The 16,891-nt window shown below is 49.1% G+C and overlaps 6 protein-coding genes and 1 non-coding gene across 12 annotated transcripts; 3 read left to right on the forward strand and 4 right to left on the reverse strand.

The window, feature by feature from the left end:
• Positions 1-182: 182 nt before the first annotated feature.
• Positions 183-1,078, reverse strand: FOXG_02368 (tRNA pseudouridine38-40 synthase; the record flags this gene model as incomplete). The annotated part of the gene is made up of 2 exons (XM_018379787.1): positions 183-846; positions 909-1,078. The coding sequence occupies 2 exons, from the start codon at positions 1,076-1,078 to the stop codon at positions 183-185; spliced, it is 834 nt and encodes a 277-aa protein (XP_018235906.1).
• Positions 1,079-1,893: 815 nt separating this feature from the next.
• On the reverse strand, positions 1,894-3,300 carry FOXG_02369 (uncharacterized protein). 3 transcript variants are annotated; one of them, XM_018379789.1, is made up of 3 exons: positions 2,551-3,283; positions 2,221-2,504; positions 1,905-2,168 (listed from the first exon to the last, which is right to left on the reverse strand). In XM_018379789.1, exons 2-3 carry the CDS (start codon positions 2,381-2,383, stop codon positions 2,026-2,028), a joined length of 306 nt encoding a protein of 101 aa, XP_018235908.1. In that variant the 5' UTR covers positions 2,384-2,504; positions 2,551-3,283; the 3' UTR covers positions 1,905-2,025. The 3 variants fall into 3 exon arrangements, with proteins under 3 accessions (XP_018235907.1, XP_018235908.1, XP_018235909.1); XM_018379790.1 differs by having other exon boundaries at positions 1,938-2,168; positions 2,221-2,453; positions 2,512-2,998; XM_018379788.1 differs by having other exon boundaries at positions 1,894-2,168; positions 2,221-3,300.
• FOXG_18306 lies at positions 3,261-3,360 on the reverse strand. The gene has a single exon. It is a non-coding gene; the product is annotated as a tRNA-Leu (tRNA).
• Positions 3,361-4,419: 1,059 nt separating this feature from the next.
• FOXG_18307 (uncharacterized protein) lies at positions 4,420-5,251 on the forward strand. The gene has a single exon (XM_018398373.1). It carries the CDS (start codon positions 4,720-4,722, stop codon positions 5,074-5,076), a length of 357 nt encoding a protein of 118 aa, XP_018235910.1. The 5' UTR covers positions 4,420-4,719; the 3' UTR covers positions 5,077-5,251.
• A 15-nt stretch (positions 5,252-5,266) lies between these two features.
• On the forward strand, positions 5,267-9,399 carry FOXG_02370 (F-box and WD-40 domain-containing protein MET30). The gene is made up of 2 exons (XM_018379791.1): positions 5,267-6,928; positions 7,028-9,399. The coding sequence occupies exons 1-2, from the start codon at positions 6,362-6,364 to the stop codon at positions 8,717-8,719; spliced, it is 2,259 nt and encodes a 752-aa protein (XP_018235911.1). The 5' UTR covers positions 5,267-6,361; the 3' UTR covers positions 8,720-9,399.
• Positions 9,400-10,324: 925 nt separating this feature from the next.
• Positions 10,325-11,083, forward strand: FOXG_02371 (uncharacterized protein; the record flags this gene model as incomplete). Its single annotated transcript, XM_018379792.1, has 1 exon — positions 10,325-11,083. The coding sequence occupies one exon, from the start codon at positions 10,325-10,327 to the stop codon at positions 11,081-11,083; it is 759 nt and encodes a 252-aa protein (XP_018235912.1).
• Positions 11,084-11,340: 257 nt separating this feature from the next.
• On the reverse strand, positions 11,341-15,987 carry FOXG_02372 (uncharacterized protein). 4 transcript variants are annotated; one of them, XM_018379795.1, is made up of 5 exons: positions 15,676-15,987; positions 15,322-15,606; positions 14,493-15,196; positions 13,058-14,442; positions 11,341-12,994 (listed from the first exon to the last, which is right to left on the reverse strand). In XM_018379795.1, the coding sequence occupies exons 4-5, from the start codon at positions 14,235-14,237 to the stop codon at positions 11,631-11,633; spliced, it is 2,544 nt and encodes an 847-aa protein (XP_018235915.1). In that variant the 5' UTR covers positions 14,238-14,442; positions 14,493-15,196; positions 15,322-15,606; positions 15,676-15,987; the 3' UTR covers positions 11,341-11,630. The 4 variants fall into 4 exon arrangements, with proteins under 4 accessions (XP_018235915.1, XP_018235913.1, XP_018235916.1 ...); XM_018379793.1 differs by having other exon boundaries at positions 11,341-14,442; XM_018379796.1 differs by lacking the exon at positions 15,676-15,987 and having other exon boundaries at positions 15,322-15,667.
• Positions 15,988-16,891: the final 904 nt, after the last annotated feature.

Below are 16,891 nucleotides of genomic sequence, written 5' to 3' on the forward strand. Positions count from 1 at the left end.
GTTTGTAGTTGGTCAGCAGCCTCGCAGCGGATGTCTCAGCAGCAGGCTTTTCTATGCTGGCGCGCTCTCTTCGGGTCTCCTTCGCAGCTTCCCTTGCGTGCAGCAACTCTTCATCATCCATAACGTGGACTCGCTCCAACACGGCAGCCTTGGTCTCAGGGTCTAACCGGGCCAAGATGGGCTTAATCTCCTTCTCTTCCACATCGGACCAGAAATCCTTGACATCCTCCCATCCGAGCAGCCAGCTCATCCTCGACACCATGCTCCTTGGCCAACTCAACCAGTTTTTGGCCCAAGAAAGACTCGGGGTGGGGAGGCAGAAGACAGTAGCTAGGCATAAGATACTCATACCATCTTGAGTCGCAGGTTTGGTAACAGCTGAAGGCGTTGTTCGTTCGCTGAATACCCCAAATTCGGATCTGTTCTGGGAGCTCGGCGTTGATCTTGTCCACAATATCCTCATCCTCAATAATAAGCTTCAGGCTGATGACATTTCCAGCCGCATGCACACCCTTATCCGTTCGAGCGCATCGAACAAGACTCGACTTCTTGGGGTCGTCGGCATTGGCCTTGGAAATAGCGCTTGCGGCGACAAATGCCTTGAATAGATCGGCCTCAATGGTCTTCTCGTTGCCATTGACTTGCATTCCCTTGTAACCAGTGCCGGCATATCCAATCATGACAGCAACTTTTCGCTTGGGTCGTCGCTCTTCGGCAGCAATCTCATCCTTGGAGAAGGGGTTGTTGCTTGACTCGCCATCAGCAGAATCGCCCTTCTTATTCAGTTTGCGACGCTTGAACTCCTTAAATTCATCATTCTTCTTGCGCTTGTCGCCCTTCTCACGACTAGTATCTGGTTAGCGCCGTTGGCAACTGCACTCATTTCACCAATTGAGGTGAGGACTTACCCCCATTCTCCGCGACCCTTCTCTGATCGTCCTTTGCCTGGCTTTCTGTGGTCATGGCGCGGGTTGCGACGATTCTCAGAGCCATTGTTGTTAGAGGCTTTGTTGTTGTCGCCCGAGGGACGAGACTCATTGGCGCTGCTCGCGGCAGGAGCTTCGTTATCTGCCGCCATGTTTGCATCGGTTGCGACAAATATGAAAGGTCGAGCTGACAGGAGAGAAAAGTTGTAGCTATCGCGCGGAACACTTTTTTTGGTTTGGTTGACGACGAGATTTTCGATGCGGGTGAGTGGGGCTTCCCGTTGCGGTCCCGGCGGGGGAGCTTCATGTGTGGGGGCTACCCTGGATCTCGACATCGTCGTGTAAGTGCTGTCGAAGTATCAGTGTTTCCATCGTTGCTTTCAAGTTTCTGTTACTGCTCATAGCTTGCTTGGATAGTGATACTTATAAATGCTCTTGATTATTTTCTTCCTCTTTATTGGGTTAGATATTCATGCTATGCTTATAGATAAAACAGAATTAATCTCTCATAGAATAATAGCTCTGCTATGCGAATACCATTCTTAAGTTTATCCAAACCTGGGCTTTCATCTCAAGAACAGTAAATCTGCTATGGTAAGTGTCTATAGTAGCACTCTTTTATAAAAAGTTACATGTCATATTTACCTAACGTAACGCAAGCCACAGAATCGTGGTGTGAACGTAGAAAGGATGTAGCATAGATAGCAGTCTGGTATTTCATACCATAGAAACATAACGTTAACTAACAATGATGTTTTTAACAGAGCAAAATGAACCTCTTGACTTTAGAATGTGCTGCTATTACTACCGTCAGGTATCATTACTCGATTACTGCCAAGTTCTTCACTACGATGCGACCTGGCTATCATAAATGATCATTACGTGGAACACAGGAGGAAGAAGTGGTAGGCGAGTTATGCAAATACAACACTATTCACCCGAGTGGGCGACTTGCCAAAGGCTTCGAGAGGGATTCAGTGGTGGTAAATGCATTCACTGATTTGATCATTACAACTGTTCAAATTTCATTTCATTCCAAACTTCTATCGTACAAATCCATTCGCCATCAAATAAACGCTTTCACGCTTTCATAACTCGTTTAATAGTTGGAGCTTCGACCAGTGTCAGAAGGGAGACCCTCCTCGTCACCAGGCTCCTGATAGGTACCACTGGGCTGGGCAGCACCTCGGGTACGCTCCTCGATGATGTTGCTTTCGTCGATAGCATCCTTATCATCGCGCTCTATAATTGTGTCAGAGAAAGTCCCGTACTAAGGTAAATGAGTTGAAAATACCAAGCTGAGCGTCAGTGTCGGCCTGCTCTCCGTTGACGGGATCCTCAACCCGATCGGAGTCGGACTGAACTGGGATGGGCTGTTCCTTCTCACCAGGGCGAGAAACGTAAGAGTCGTCCTGGAACTCAGCGGAGGAAGCATCTTGAAGACCGTCGGAAGACATGATGAAAGTTGTTGGTGAAGTGTGAAAAGTGGTTGTGGTGTAAGTGGTGAGTTGCAGATGAGAGAGAATACTGAATGATGTTGAGTATATTCCTTTCTTCTCACTCGAGAAGGTCACTCATCTTATACATTTAGTTTCTGCTCTTCAACTGAAAAATTCATTCTCACCAAAGACGACTATTCCGTCATAGCCCGCAAGCAAAAGCATCTATCCATGACGACATTGACGGATAATCACTTCAATGAATCATCTCCTCAGGACAAATAGCACGGCTCACTACTAGCCTTGCTGCAAGCACTTCCGAGCCCGATCTTAGTGCCCCTGATCTCTTAATTGAAAACCTCGATCCGAGAGGTTGATCTCCAGATCAGTTGTCGTGTGGCTGGGCGATTGTGATGCAAGTGGCAAGCAACTAACCGCGACAAATTCACGATTTACATGATCTTGACGCGTTAAGTGGTTTATTTGAACTGTAGTGGAGTTCGATCATGAGTGCTGTTAATGAGACAACGGGAGAGTTGCATCAACGATTGATGATGCTGAGGTATTGCTAGCCTATGAATCGAGGTCAGTACTTTGAGGGATAGATGATCTTTGGTGGAGTTTGAAAGGGAGATTGGCGTAAGAAGCAAATTAAAGACGGAATCTGATGTGGCTATCCGTGAATTAGGGACATGATTAGATCATAGATGAAGTCATGTTTGTTGTGACGATGTCAGGGAGCTGAGGCCGACAGTAGCTTGACTTTTCAGGAACAGCGAGCTGAGGCTGAACTAGCGTCCAAGCTTCAGGGAGAAGTCAAGGGGGTCATAAACACCAAAAACACAGATCACAATAAATGGTAACCAAGTGATGGTTTATGCAAAAAGAAACTCTTTGATGAGACTGGGACTCGAACCCAGGAGGATTGCTCCACCAGGAAATTGGTGTTAAGGTTAACCTTAACCTGGCGCCATAACCAACTCGGCCATCTCACCGAGGCTGTTGATGGGGTTTTTTGTGCTAATACCATATTATACTCTCATTGTGCATGCATATCTTAACTTCATTCTGCTGGTAATTAGAAGGGTCGTGATCGCGTCAAAATGCATGTCAGATCTGTCATCGTCGATACTTGATGGAAAGGTTGCAGTGAGGCATGGATTATCTGACTGTATCACATTCCAATCCGAAGCCCTTATGCCGAGTCCTCCGCTAATGGTGGTGATGTGCATCATCATCATCAATTCATGCACAATTCACATATTCACCGCTGAAGCATCTACAGTCTACATTGCGCAAGAGTCGGGGCAAACCCGACCTCAAGATTGCGCCCAGCTCAGTCTACGATGCAAAAGATCCTGATCTTGATTCCTCATCCATCTGCTATTATGGTGAGAATCAGATATCATCTCCCTTGCAAAACCTTCTAGCTGCATATTTGTGCCCGTTGGGCCCAGTCAGAAACACCAACGAGACAGGATGTTTTGCTTTGTTTCCCAATTTCGCCACACCGCCGTAGAATGTCGCGATACTCTCTGAAACAAGATTGCAGTGCGCCCAGAAGGACAAGGCAGGTAAGCAGGAAGCCTGTGGCTGAGGGCATCTATGGAAGCTGGCAGGGCCGATAAGGCTTCTATAGATGGCCTTGGACATGGGCACGCCCTCCGATCTGTGCGAAACACATGCATTCGAGTGGAAGAAAAAGTTCCGAGCCTGGTCAGTGGTGAGCCAGGATATGACGATCCTCCATCATGACACGTCAATGATTGACTATGCAGAGTCCTGGATTGTAAGAACTAAGAAGAATGAGAGAGATGATGAACCAAGACCAAAACAGAAGCTTGGCCATGTGGAGGGGGCAACGTGAGTTCAAAAGGGTTCCCCTAGTAGCGAGAATCATGGCATCGCCAAATTCCATTTGCCAACCATGGGATTATGGTTCAGCGCCATGGTCATGCCTCTGATGATGTGCTCAGGGAGCAAAGTGAGCAACAAGGTCTCGACTTGGCTATATGATCAAACATTAATCATGAGTCAATGCCAGCAAGAAAACAAAGTAAATAAATCGCAAGATACGGAGGTCTCGGATCAAAGGAATTCTCCCTTTTCTTGCGTGATTGTTGATTAAGTGATGGTTTATCAGGGTTGAGTGGTTGATAAGCCGCCAGGGTGAAAATGAGTCGACTCGGATCTCGGGATGGCGAAAGATTCGTGATGACAAAGACAGTGACATGGGACCGAGACGAGGTTAATCGACATGGGAAAATCACATCATCTCAGGCGATAGATTCCAGAACAACAAACGACCTTGTTTATGGTGGAACTCGTCGAGGCGCATAGTATCTGGATTGGAGATGACTCTGAGGTATGAGTTTATCGCACATCGTGGCTGTCTGTGGCGTATATGCAAGATGGACAGCGGCCTATTAAAGAACGGGAAGTTAAAGAATGATCAGCTGCAGGCTTCAAGTCAAAGAGGGGCAGCGAAGTCAAAAGGAAGGCCAGACTGCCAGCCTAAGAGAAAAGAAGACGTAAAAAAGAGGAGACTTGGGAAGAGAATTCTGACGATGGGGTCTTGTTATGTAACAAAGAAGAGGATACGGCGGCACTTGAGGATCCATATTCTTTTCATCTGCCGACAACACCGAAAGTACTACGATGTAAGTCAACGTGAAGTGGATTACCGTATTCAACCAAGAGACCACCAGTAGCCAGTCTAGCCAGTGCCGTCTTTATTGCAGAAGGAGTTTTCTCTGCGCCATGGAGAGGGTCTCAAAGGGTCCAAGTCTAATTCAGTCATGACCCGTCTATGCCCCGTTCTGGTGCATGACTTGGTAGAAGCCAAGTTGCGATAGCGTCAGATACCTTAATGATGCTGTGAGAGGTCGTGCCTTGTTCCTGAGATGAGATTGATATTGAAATGCTCGAATTCCACATCAATTCTCATTGCGATGCTCCAGTGGCGAATGTCATCAACTTTGTATCTCTCAGCAGAGCCGCCATCTTGACTTACACCGACCGAGTGCCGTGTCTCAGATCCACTTTTGTTAGATCGGCCGCTGATAACGCCATTTCGGTCCCAAATTTGAAAGAGGTCCTGCGAGATGATTGAACAGAATCAACAAGGCCAGACGCCTCCAGGGCTCAAATCAGTGCGGACAACCTGACAGGGGGGGTACATGGCAATGTTATCTGGAATGGAAGGATGTGGTCGCACAAATGGATGAGAAGAGGAAGCTGAAAGATAACAGACTGATAGAGAGTGTCGTAGTGATAGGGATAGGGAATAACACTGATGTGAATTTGTTAGTCGCTATCTAGAACTTCAATTGGCCGACAGTCAAAGTCGAGGTCGTAGTGAAAGACCCTCTTTCCCTGTCATTCCCCCGCCATTTGGCCAGACAGTTGGGTTGGGTGTTGGTAAAAAACGGGAATTTCTGGCACAAGTCGGCTCAGCTTAGACGGAAAGGAGGGGGCCCTCCCCGACGACCCGAACCATCTTTCTCTCAAGGTTGGCCAAACGTCACACTCGATTGGGTCCCATCCAATACTTTACCTTTTCACACCACAAGAGTCTGAGGTGGGCGTCGACACTCGTAACCTTTCGCAATCAGCCAACTCGAATCCTCTAGACAGCCTTCGGAGACAAAAGAACAAATCACAACCTGTCTCACCTCCTTCCACAACCCAATTAGCGTCCTTTGGAGCCAAGAACAATCGGCATAGTCTTGTCGTACCGCCTCTTGACCGGGGTTCTAAGCTCGTGCTGCCGCTGGTACATAGCACGCCATCCACCAGTCACTTTGCCTCAGATCCCTTCCCAGAAGCTGTCTGCCACTCTTCCCCGGACCAGCCCTGCGGGTTACGATATCTCACCTTCTCATCGCGCGACTCCAATCTCCCACCCCCAGGCCCTTGCTTGTGTTTTACACTTTGGTACAGTACAGTACAGTCAGTACATACATACTTCTGTGCCTCTGAGTCTGCGCCTGCGCCATGGAAAGCCCCTCGCTCGTCAACGGCCATCGGCCCTCCTCCGACACTTCTGTCGCAGCCCCCGGTGCTTCAGCTTTTCTTCATTCTTCTATACCTACTTCGTCTTCTACTTCTCAACCTGCTTCGGTTACAATAACAAATCATACACATCGCCATGCTTCTGCGCCGTCCACAGAACTTGACTCATCCTCACCCCTTCCTCCTACAAACGGCCACTCTTTGAAAGTCTCCGACATCGACTCCGAACACCTCGACGACAACTCTTCCCAACAACCCTCTAAAAACAATTGCGATAGACACCGATCCGATCAAGAAATCAACCCACGTCTCGTCAAGATGCCTTCCGAATTGGTCGGCAAGACCGTCAGCCCGTTCCTTAAGGAACATATTCCTGGCCTCTATGCACCCTTTGGCAAGGCAAAGACAGCCATGCCTCTATCTCCCAGTCCCAACAATACCACTGCGATTCGAAAGAAAGATCCCAACAGCAAGTTTTGCTATCGTCACCGACCTGACTCAAAATGTCGACGCGCCGCTGACGAGACCAAAATGGGGTTCATCCAAACTGTAAGTCCAGTCACCCCCTAACCTCAACCACCTCAACCACTTCTGCTTGTCGTGGCTCTTAGTTGAATGCCCTGATAGGTTATGCTAACATTCACGAAGGAACTCAACAGCCTTTCATCCGCAGACCAAGAAGCCATTACTCACGTATGGTCTCTCTTTTCTGCTGCCCCATCAAAACATCGTGAGTTGATGCTACAGGGCATCATTACACAATGCTGCTTCCCCCAACTCTCTACTGTATCACGCGAGGTACAAGAACAACTCAAGATCGACTTCCTTGCCGCTCTTCCTACCGAACTCTCCTACAAGATCCTATCGTATCTCGACACAGTCTCTCTCTGCAAGGCCGCTCAAGTCAGCCGTAGATGGAGAAACCTCGCCGACGACGACGTGGTGTGGCATCGCATGTGCGAACAACACATTGATCGCAAATGTACCAAGTGCGGTTGGGGTCTGCCTCTTCTCGAGAAGAAAAAATTGATGGCGTGGAGCCGCCATCAACAAGTTCACCGACAACCGAATGCCGCCGACGTGGTAGAGATCGACGATGAGGCTGAGACACAATCGAGCGATTCACGAAAACGACAAGCCGACGACGAACACCAACATGATGATCGAGTTGCTAAACGCTCTCGTGTGAGCAACGGAGAAAAGTCAAGACAACAGCTTGAGCAAGAACGGAAGTTTCGACCATGGAAAGACGTTTATCGCGACCGTTTCAAGGTGGGGTACAACTGGAAGACTGGTCGTTGCTCCATAAAGACCTTCAAAGGTCACGAGAATGGCGTTACTTGTCTCCAGTTTGACGACAACATCCTTGCAACAGGTTCCTATGATACGACCATCAAGATTTGGAACATCGAGACTGGAGAAGTTATGCGCACGCTCCGAGGACACACTTCGGCAGTTCGCACTCTTCAGTTTGACGACTCCAAGTTGATTAGTGGCAGCTTTGACAAGACCATCAAGATTTGGAACTGGCAAACAGGAGAGTGTTTGAACACACTCCAATGTCATACCGAGGGTGTATTGTCAGTCCACTACGACGGGTGTACTCTGGCATCTGGCTCCATCGATAAGACCGTCAAGGTGTTCAGCTTTGATACCAAACAAACATTCTGTCTTCGAGGTCATACTGACTGGGTCAACCACGTGCGAATTGACTCGCCCTCCCGTGTCGTCTTTTCAGCATCGGATGATCTTTCGGTCAAGCTTTGGGACATCGATTCAAAGCAGTGTATCAAGACATTCCTTGGCCATGTTGGTCAGGTCCAGCAAGTTCTCCTGATGCCCGCTGACTTTGAGCCTGATGAGGCGCCTCAGCTGGATACCACAGATACTGCATCTGTGTCCAGTGGCCGAAGTAACAGCCCCCCTGCAGCGACTGCCGAGCAGCCTGTCGATGCTCGGGCGGCTTATGGCTCGGGTTTCACATCCGACCCCGACCGTCCGCTACCCCCGCGCTACATGCTCACTGGTGGATTGGACAACACGGTCCGCTTGTGGGACACTACCACTGGCAAGTGCATCCGCAGCATGTTTGGTCACGTTGAGGGCATCTGGGGCCTTGTTGGTGACACTCTTCGTGTGGTCACAGGGGCTAATGACTCCATGACCAAGATCTGGGAACCTCGCTCTGGAAAGTGTGAGCGGAGCTTTACTGGCCATGCCGGCCCAGTCACCTGTGTTGGTTTGAGTGACAGCCGCATGGCAAGTGGCAGTGAAGATGGCGAGGTGCGGTTGTACAGCTTTGAGGGAGAACGTGTCGAAGAGCGTGGCACTCCTTCATAAGCACCATCTACAGGGGCACTTCATCTGTAGATGATGTTCCTTTGTGAAACATTTATGACATTCCAAGATACCAAACAGCGTTTTACGCGAAAAGCCACATGTGGCACAACTCGTTTTCTATCTTCTTTTTCTGGCCAAGTCTGGTCTTCAACATATCAAAGGGTAGCGGGAGTATTTACAACGCGACGGGCAGTCGCTTTTACGGAATTTGGGTGCATTTATAGGGTTTTGGGGAATGGATAAGTCCTCAGGTTATCTGTACTGAGTCAACGGTCAAAAGTCCCTGGGAGTTCTAGGTTTGGGATTGGTATAACACGGCGCTTCCATGGCGAATTCTTTCACAAGAGTATGATGAAGGCATCAACAATGCGTTTGGCAGGGGATGAGTTATATAGGCTAGTGATGAGCTTAACCTCCAGACTAGAATGATGTGGAAAATTGTTTATTAAGATGTGTCTTGTAAAGTGGTATAAGTGAAATTGGTCTCTTAGCATCGAAGTAGTTTGCTGGAGCTCCAATGACCCATGCTGCCTCATCAACCGACCCCTGGTTTCTGATTCACGTTTATAAAATCACAAAAGATTTAAATACATATTTACAATTAATATGACTGAGTGCAGCCACAGGCAATTCTCATAATTTTACAATCTGTAGATGCATTTGTCAGATGGGCATATGCGTATAAAGATGACCCCAGGAGGCATGCTCTCCATGGCCAAACGGACTTGCGGTTTTGTTTTATATAATTAAGGCTATGACGTAAAGGCCGGTAATGGGGGGGCTGTTCTGTTCCAGGACCTATGACGGACGGATATGAAGACCTCGCAAGTTGGATACAGGCCTTCCATGATTATATATGGCCTAGGATGAATTTGAACAACAACCTTGACCGACTCACGGATCTGAATGTGACTACTTATAAGATATTCCGCTGATGACTGTAGATGGGAAGGAGTCATTGCCACTGAGGAAGTGCAAGAACATTCTTTGATAGCTGTTTGATGGACGATACCATTGCAATGATGAGACCAACTTCTTTTATTACGTATCATATATCATTGACGGACTACGATAAAGAGCTGCATACTCATAAAGAACAGGTGTGGTCAACCTGATTACACATTGCAAAATAGGAATGTCATATAAACGATAGTAGAGCCATTCATCACAAACCTATTCAATGTTGAGCACTATACCATTGAAAGCATTGGCAAGATATCTCAAGTTCATACCAAAGATGCTGTATAACTCCAGCTACTAAAGCCCGTTTGCATATATGCTAGTGCCCATCTTGAAGAAGAATGTTCATTTGTGTGTCCACCCTTCTGCATACCCACCTCTGCTATTGTATCTCTTTGACTCTTCCCGCCGGTGTCAGTAAAGTGAAGTATTGTTGCCTTTTGCAAACGACTTCCCTCCCTTTGAACAACGATAAAACATCGCACAAACTGTGATGAGTCTCGGATCTGAAAAACTATAATTCGAATATTGGAACTATTCTTGGAGTTCTCCTTCCTGCTCATGATTTGCTACTATTTGGACGAAGCGGTAAGTCCTCCTCGTCGAAATACCCTCCTGCTGAGATTAACGATTCTACCAGTCATCATGTGCAAAGCAGTTCGATACGTCTACCCCGAGTGCGGTCATCCCGTTGATCCTGACCCGAAAGCCTGGGTCCTCGAGAAATGTATTCCTGCAGTATCCTTCAACAGAGATTGCTGGCTCCCTCGCGACCTGCCCGAGAACTTCATCGAGGAGAAGCCCTGGCCTAACGATAACCTCGCTGAGCCTTGCCACATGCCTCACCAGCCAGCCTACTCTGACGCTACCTTTGAGGTCATGAATGCAGAGATGCTGGACAGCCATGACTCCCCTTCTTCAACTACCCTCAGCGTCCACAGCAAAGACTACACCCGAATCTCCAGCCTCACGATTGACGAAATCGACTCCATTCAAGGAGAGGAGTTCGACTTCTTCGCTCCTGTGGAAGTCATCTTTGACTTTGATGAGCCCGTTATCCTCGCAGACAAGTCTGTCCTTCGCGACCTCGAACCTCTCTACCTGGACCCAGCCGACAATTATCACATGGACGAGATCAAGCTCCTCGAAGACGATGAGGTCGAGGACGCTGAAATCACCGCCTATGAAGCATCTCGTGTCTATACCGAGGAAGAAATCGCCTTCTTTACCAAAATGATCGAAGAGACAAACGAAGAGCTCGCCATCGCTTCAGCGGAGGATAACATTGACTGGGCTAGAGTTGCTGCTATAGACACATCTGCCCCGCTTGACTACGACTCCTATTTTGAGGAGAGTGAGGATGAAGACATTGACGCGAAGAATTGGCCTTGGTTCAAGTCCTGATTTGGAACCCTTCAGATTGAGGTATACGAAGTTGCTTGGAATGGGCATATAGGAACGAACTATGGGATACTAGGCTATACCACAGAGCTTGATTGATAGGGAGTCCAAAGATGCATGCTTGGCATGGGATAGAATTTTGCTTTATAGCTGCTATTCATTGACTGATATACACTCTTCAACTTTAACTAGTGGCCCCCCTTGCGACGGCTTCATTCATGACAAACATCAACGAACATAAATGCATCACACTAACGAACTTACGGCATCAAGATAATATTGAAAGCATCAATTAGGGCTAGCAATCATAAAAATACATAACAATCGGCCATCGTCAATCACAAATGAGATCCAAATCCCATCAAACGCACCCGCACATTTACTGTTCTTTGTCTTTCACGTGTCCTGCACCTATTCCACCTTCTCCTATCATTTCATTCTTGCATTTTTTAATCACCTCCACAACCATTCATGTCATTAAACGATCGTCATATCATCTAGGGTATCGTTCCAAAAGAATGTTTCCTCCTAGTCGGGTTATCATTTCGCTTTACAACTCGTCCTTCGCACGCTGAAAGGTCTCCTTGACAGCCTCGGTAGCCTCGCTGGCTGCACTGCCAACCTTGTCAGCTGCAGAGGCCGCAGCTTCGTTGGCCTGGCTTCTGAGGCTTTCGGCGTTGGCGGCAGCGGTGGCGTAGGCCCTCTGGAATCGGGCCAGGACGCTCTCGGTGAAAGAGGGCTCCTTGCCGCTAATGAGCTCGGAGACAAGCTCGCTCACGGATTCGTACTGCCTAAGTGCCTCGGCTGAGGCGGTAACAGCGGATGCAGCAGCTGCTTCGGAGGCGATTGATGCCTTGTCGGCAGCAGCGTCGGTAGCCTTGGAGGCATATGAGCTGGCGTCACCCCAGACATGCTCGTACCAGGCGATCTGGGTAGGCTCGCCGTAAACTTGGCCACTGATCTGCTCCACAATGTTGTTCCAAGAATCACCAATGGCAAGGCCAGCGGCTGAGATCTGCTCGTTGGCAGCATCGACAACTGAAGAGATGGAATCATCAACAGCCTGAGCGGCAGACTTGACGGTGTCGCCAGCAGCAGAGTAAACAGATCCTGCAGCTTCACCTGCCGCCTGGGCAGCGGAAGCAGCGGACTCCCTGGCCACAGAAGCGACAGAGGAGGCAGATCCTGCAAGGTCAGTGGGAGTAGGGGTAGCGGTGAGGGAGGAGAGAGCAGAAGATGCGCCAGCCAGGAATCTAGAGTATCGGTCTTGGGCGGCACCAAGGCCAGCATAATAGTTCATCTTGGCCTGCTCGTAGTACTTCTCAGGGGCTGAAGAAGGAGTAGGTGTGGCGAGTCCAGCGGCGATGAGAGCACTCTGGTACTGGATCTCGGCCCAAAGCCGACCTTCGTTGAGTCTCTGGGAAGCAATGGACTCAATACGCTCCCAGTCGAGCCAGGTAGGAACGGTAGTGGTGGTAGGAAGCTGTTGAGCAGCGGTGGTAGCGGCTTGCTTAGCCTTGTCAAACTGATCACCGGCGGCTGAGACTGCCTGGTCATAAGACGAGGAGACAGAAGATAGAAGCTGCTCATGAACTGGCTTAGGGGTACCATAGATCTGAGCAGAGACGACTGAAAGAGCGCTCGAGTATTGCTCAGAGGCACGAGAAACGGCGTTCGAGTACACAGACTGCGCAGCATCGGTGGCACTAGCAATTGCATCCGTATCAACATAGTCATCAAGGACGATCTGTCGGTGAGGGACCTCTTGGGCCGCAGCACCAAGGAAAGCAGGCTTGACATGCTCGTGTTGTTCAGACAGGGGGGTCTCGTCGCGATGGGTCAGCGGGTCCTCCTCAATCTCGACGAGTGGCTCCTTGTCACCAGCCTCAAGGGGTTCTTCACTACCATTGCTGACTACGGATAAGGTGTCACCGATAAGCACTTCAGATGCTTCCGAGGCAAGGGGGGTCGACATACTGCTGTCTTCTGACTTTGCGACATTGGTGGCTGACTCGACAACTTCCGAGAGCTTGCTGGACGCTTCTTCAATAACAGGGGCGGCGGATTTGGAGGCAGTGGAGGATAGAGACTCAACAGTCTCTGAGGCTTCCTTGGCGATGCTGCTGGCGCTCTCCTCGCCTTCGAAAATGAGGCTGGAGGCGTCGCTGGCGATGGATTCGGCGCTGTTTGAAACGGCGGAGGTAGCCTTTCCAATTATGTTAGGCTCGTCGAAAACAGATGAAGCGCTGGAAACGCTATCGCTGGCAGACTCGGCAACTTCGGATGCTTCCTCCTTAACGGGCTCGGCAATGGAAGCGACAAAGTCTTCCAAGTTCTGTTCGGCGTCCTGTGCTTGAGATGTAGCCTCTTCAACGACTTCTGAAAGGCTGGAGGCGGCATTGTCGTCCCCAGCCGGGGTCTGAGCCTCAGCTTCCTTAGCTGCTGCAGCCTGCTCGGCAGCAAGCTTCATAGCGTCAACGTCAAAGTTGTCTGATGTATCTCCGGCAGCAACCTTGTAGCGGGCAACGTCCTTAAGGCGAGCCAGCTCCTTAGCAGCCACAGAGGCAATCTCCATTCCTTCGTCCTCAACTCGTGCAGCGGCGTCCTGGGCCTCGAGCAGAGCTGGGTGGGTAACGATCAATTGCTTCAGTTGCTCAGTCCACTCATTGAGCGTACGCTTGAGTTCGTGGTACTTGGCCCAGTCCTTGTACGTGATACCATCTGTCCAAGCCCACCTCATTCCGATCTGTTGCAAGGCGAGGTTTCTAGTCTCGTCAAGAACCTGGAAATGTACATCGGCGACAGTGATAACAGTCTCCTGGAGTTCCTGGTCATAGCCTTGGCGCCATTGTCGAATGGCTTGAGCCTTCTGCTTGATGGCCATTCCAGAAGATCGCACAGCGGTGACGATCTTTTGGTTCACATCAACAACATCCGCGTTAGTTCCAGCAAGTTCTACGATCTTGTTTCGAAGACCGGTGAGTTCTCGATCAATTGTGGTTTCAAGGTCGTCAAAGAGCTTCTGACCGTTAGTGTTGACATTCTCCTCAATCATGCGCTTGGCAATCTCGTCAACGCGCTCCTCCAAGTCAGTGGCACCCTCATCGGCTTGAGTAGCAAACTTTGTCTGCCAAGTCTCGAGGTCCTGAGCCACCATTTCGCGAGCCTTTCGTCGCTTCTCACTCTCATTTTCGGTGGGAGGAGGGGCCTGGACAGGGTTAATGTACTCAGGAGAAGCAGATTCAACTTCAGGCAGGGGGCTCTCAGTAGCAACGGGAGCCTGAGATGATGACGTTTGAACAGATGTGGTGCTCTGAGGAGCGGGCTTCTGGAAAGATGAGGCAGTTGTTCCAGTGGTGTAGCTATGTGGTGTCAGACAACGTATCAATGATATATAGCTCGGGGATCTTACCTTGAGGAATAGTTTTCCTGGATGGGCTTGGTGGTCTTGGTCTTGTACCGTCCCAATCGCTCACCTATGCGAACAAGCTGGGGCTCAACGTTCTGGACGTAGACGGCGCGGACGTGAGGCAAACGTTGCTGTCAAGGAAGGCATAAGTCTTGTTCCACGTCCAGTAAGCTGTGGGAAGAGCAGTCTTTGTGGTAAATTCGGAAGCTACATCGTAACCTCGAATGGCGTATGGGTGAACAAATTCATAGCCTGGCTGGAGGTATTCGTAGTACATCTGTAGACCATTGGTGCGGGCGATGTCGTAGTACGGGCCTAGCTTCTCGCCAGCTTGGCTCACATAGGGGCCAACGGATTGGTCATAATGCGCACGCGCAAGAGCCTGGTACTTGACAAGCTGAGGCTGCCCGTTCTTCTCCCACAAGGCCTGGGTATGCGCCTGCGCCTTCTCGACCCATGGAGCTCCATACTGAACAGCGTATGCGCGAGTGGGCTGCCAGACCTTGCTATCGACAGTATCGTAGTATGGGCGGGCGATCTCAACGTAGGGCGCTGCATAGTGGTCGTAGTATGGTTGAACGTGAGGTTGCACGGTGTTCTTAACCTGGAAGTAGGGTTTACAAATCGATGGGGAGTTCTCGTCGCACTGTTCGAGCGAGGGTGGGCATCGGAAGAGGACTGTATAAATGGCGAACCATGTCGCGAGTCTAGCAGAAGGATAGTCAGCTTATTGTGCGTGAAAACGGCGGTATCTCAATGCGATAACGATGGAAAAGATTGGTAAAAGACATCAAGCGAGAACAAGATGCCATGACGACGCGCAGAAACATACCTAGCAACGACACTGAAAGTCCATGCAAAAATACTTCTTCTCTTCTTAATTGATCCTCTGCGACCTGCGGCAGGCTTTCCATTCGCCTTGCCGTTGCCGTTCATGATCGAGCCGGCGGACTCGGCCATGATGACGAGCTAGACACGCGCTACGTTCAAAGCAATCAAAAATGGGAGTCGGTAGACGAGAGCCAATATTGGCAAGCGAACGGTAGCAAAGACTCCAGCTTTCAGCTACGCGAGAGGAGGCAACGAGGAACAAATGTGTTCTTTGAAGCGTGTTAGCCTTGACAAAGTCAGGTCAGGTCAGGGTTGCAAAAGTTTTGGGAGCTTTGAGTGAATGAAGCTGGCTTACCTATAGTGCGTTACAGTTCAGGACGAACTGCAGGGGTTGCGTGCTGCAAAATACTGGTGCCGTGAAGCAAGCGAGAGGTCTAGGAGCTCTTCTGTGACACGACTCGAGACAAGAGCGAGACAGCCAAAGAAAGCAACCGAAGCTGCAAATAAAAATTGTTAAGCTCTTGGCTTTTGTATGGATGTATTATCTTAGGAGGAGAAGGAAGAAATAAGATTAAGGTTAGGGAATAGAAGAGGAGATAACTGAAGTCACGGTTGACGTCGTTACAGCTGCCTTGGTCTTGGCCATGTCCATGGTCTGGAATCCAACCCAGCGAAGCTAAGGTTGGTAGGTCTCTAACGTTTACTAGCACGCACATCATATCTGTACAGTGGTGTCATGCACCCATACGCCATTAGTTGATTATACCGTTTTTGTCACTGTCAGTACAAAGATAAGCAGCCGTCCAACATGGATTGCTTCCTGTCCTGCAGTTTTCGAAACATTTGCATGGTTGCGACGTCATCCAGAACCACATAAGCTTGCTTTACCCGAACGCCTTTTGATGCCACCGACAGGATCACACGCACTGATTGGATGACCGGGAACTTAGATATAAACAACGAGCTGAAATGTCAAACATAATACGTCAGGGAATCTGAAAAGGTGTCAAGAATGGTTTATCAATCATAGACTTTACCAAGACAAAGTAAGAGCATGCACTAAATAACACTAACTTGTGTGAGGGTTTCCTCTGAAGTTTTGACAGCCTAACATAGCAGCTAATTCATCAACTGACTGTCCCGAGCCACGCTGTAGCCGACGAACGTTTCCATGTGATAGCGTCTTAGTTTTGGACAGAAAAAGACAACGTTCTGAAACGTAGGGTATCCATGATAGTAGGGAGGCGTCTCAGTCTTGGTATATTATGTTGAGTTAATGACTTCCAGCGCAGCTCCCAATCTCAATAGACAGGCACCGAGGCTCATAGTCTATAACGCTTCGCCAAAATTAAGGACTTTCTTGTGATACATTCAGACAAACACATCATCTTTTTGTCGCCATGAACATCAGCATTAATACGTAGGGGGCCAGAAACCTTCAGACCCTCGATCAGGGTGCCAAAAACAACTGGTCAGAAAGCTTCCTAAACTCATCCTAAAATTACCAAAGTATTTCAATCTATTATGATCAAGGTCCTGAGTTTTCTTACCTCCCCGAGGTTCCTGTTGGC

This window comes from Fusarium oxysporum, chromosome 5, assembly GCF_000149955.1.
Source record: "Fusarium oxysporum f. sp. lycopersici 4287 chromosome 5, whole genome shotgun sequence".
Classification (NCBI taxonomy): domain Eukaryota; kingdom Fungi; phylum Ascomycota; class Sordariomycetes; order Hypocreales; family Nectriaceae; genus Fusarium; species Fusarium oxysporum.

Excerpts from the sequence above, each read along its gene's own strand:
- FOXG_02369 (XM_018379788.1), bottom strand. The coding sequence starts at position 2,383 with ATGTCTTCCGACGGTCTTCAAGATGCTTCCTCCGCTGAGTTCCAGGAC. Across the intron at positions 2,169-2,220 it reads CGACACTGACGCTCAGCTTG|AGCGCGATGATAAGGATGCT; the intron begins GTATTTTCAACT and ends ACACAATTATAG.
- FOXG_18307 (XM_018398373.1), top strand. The coding sequence starts at position 4,720 with ATGACTCTGAGGTATGAGTTTATCGCACATCGTGGCTGTCTGTGGCGT.
- FOXG_02370 (XM_018379791.1), top strand. The coding sequence starts at position 6,362 with ATGGAAAGCCCCTCGCTCGTCAACGGCCATCGGCCCTCCTCCGACACT. Across the intron at positions 6,929-7,027 it reads AAATGGGGTTCATCCAAACT|GAACTCAACAGCCTTTCATC; the intron begins GTAAGTCCAGTC and ends ACATTCACGAAG.
- FOXG_02372 (XM_018379793.1), bottom strand. The coding sequence starts at position 14,237 with ATGGTGGCTCAGGACCTCGAGACTTGGCAGACAAAGTTTGCTACTCAA.